The sequence below is a fragment of the Salvelinus sp. IW2-2015 genome, unplaced genomic scaffold, assembly GCF_002910315.2.
Source record: "Salvelinus sp. IW2-2015 unplaced genomic scaffold, ASM291031v2 Un_scaffold7210, whole genome shotgun sequence".
In the NCBI taxonomy this organism is placed as follows: Eukaryota; Metazoa; Chordata; class Actinopteri; order Salmoniformes; family Salmonidae; genus Salvelinus; species Salvelinus sp. IW2-2015.
In genome coordinates, this window is record NW_019948470.1 from 1 (window position 1) to 1,868 (window position 1,868).

The window sequence follows — 1,868 nt, forward strand, 5'->3', positions numbered from 1 at the left end:
AGATTGTAATTCAAAATTATTTCTAACATCTATGATACTATAACCATTTTAAAATGGATTATTAATGAAGGTTTTTATAGAAGGGTAACCTGTCCTGTCTCCCCTCCCTCCAGATTGAGATAGACCTGGGGAAGAAGTGCTGGTACCACTCCGTGTTCGCCTGTCCCATCCTCCGGCAGCAGACGTCAGAGAGCAACCCTCCCATGAAGCTCATCTGTGGACACGTCATCTCCAGAGACGCCCTCAACAAACTCACCAACGCTGGAAAGTAAGTTTGATCCAGGCTGACCGACAGACAGGAGGGCATTCAACCATTGGCATTGTCAGACCTGTGTAACTCTGTTGTTAAATTCACCTGCCTGTGTGTGTCTAACTCTCTCCTCCATCTCCTCAGACTGAAATGTCCCTACTGTCCCATGGAGCAGAACCCGTCAGATGCCAAGCAGATCTTCTTTTGATCCCCCATCCTGTTTCCTGAAACTGCCAGGCCCTTGGAGCTACAGTAGCTACCTGCTACCCCAGGACCCCTGGAAATCCCCATCCTACCCCCTCACAGGCACCAATTTGCCCCAGTGCCCCCACCCAAACTCGGACCGGAACCCCTCCAGTGATGGCCCAAGGCTGTAATACTCCTGCCTCGTCTTGCCCCGTCAACAGCTCCTAGTGTACAGAGAGCTGATGTGGATGGCCCATCAAACGACTTCTACCCATAGAGAGACAGAGAGGAGTCGGTCGGCATGAGGACGAAGGAAACAACTCAAAAGGATTGTTCATTCATTGACACTCGTTCATTTGCAGCTGCCTGCTGAACTTATTCTACTCTTTTTCTTTAAGGATGTGATGAGGCGTTATGCTTTCTTTTGTGGGATGTTGATAGGCTATCGAGTTGATGTTGATAGGCTATCGAGTTGATGTTGATAGGCTATCGAGTTGATGTTGATAGGCTATCGAGTTGATGTTGATAGGCTATCGAGTTGATGATGATGATAGGCTATCGAGTTGATGATGATGATAGGCTATCGAGTTGATGATGATGATAGGCTATCGAGTTGATGATGATGATAGGCTATCGAGTTGATGATGATGATAGGCTATCGAGTTGATGATGATGATAGGCTATCGAGTTGATGATGATGATAGGCTATCGAGTTGATGATGATGATAGGCTATCGAGTTGATGATGATGATAGGCTATCGAGTTGATGATGATGATAGGCTATCGGGTTGATGATGATGATAGGCTATCGGGTTGATGATGATGATTGATAGGCTATCAAGTTGTGTTGATGATGATGATAGCCCATCAAGTTGTGTTGATGATGATGATAGCCCATCAAGTTGTGTTGATGATGATGATAGCCCATCAAGTTGTGTTGATGATGATTGATAGGCTATCAAGTTGTGTTGATGATGGTGATATGCTATCGAGTTGATGTTGGTGATAGGCTATCGAGTTGATGTTGGTGATAGGCTATCGAGTTGATGTTGGTGATAGGCTATCGAGTTGAGAATGATATAGGCTATCGAGTTGATTGTTGTTGGTGATAGGCTATCGAGTTGAGTTGTTGTTGGTGATAGGCTATCGAGTTTGAGTTGTTGTTGGTGATAGGCTATCGAGTTGAGTTGTTGTTGGTGATAGGCTATCGAGTTGAGTTGTTGTTTGGTGATAGGCTATCGAGTTGAGTTGTTGTTGGTGATAGGCTATCGAGTTGAGTTGTTTGTTGGTGATAGGCTATCGAGTTGAGTTGTTGTTGGTGATAGGCTATCGAGTGAGTTGTTGTTTGGTGATAGGCTATCGAGTTGAGTTGTTGTTGGTGATAGGCTATCGAGTTGAGTTGTTGTTGGTGATAGGCTATCGAGTTGAGTTG

At 45.0% G+C, this 1,868-nt stretch overlaps 1 protein-coding gene across 1 annotated transcript; it reads left to right on the plus strand.

Annotated features, from left to right (window-relative positions):
- Nucleotides 1-80: 80 nt before the first annotated feature.
- On the plus strand, nt 81-1,501 carry LOC112079202 (E3 ubiquitin-protein ligase RMND5A; the record flags this gene model as incomplete). The annotated part of the gene is made up of 2 exons (XM_024145218.2): nt 81-268; nt 395-1,501. Coding segments are annotated over 2 exons (252 nt in total), but the record flags the coding sequence as incomplete, so codon positions are not given.
- Between the last annotated feature and the right edge of the window lie 367 nt (nt 1,502-1,868).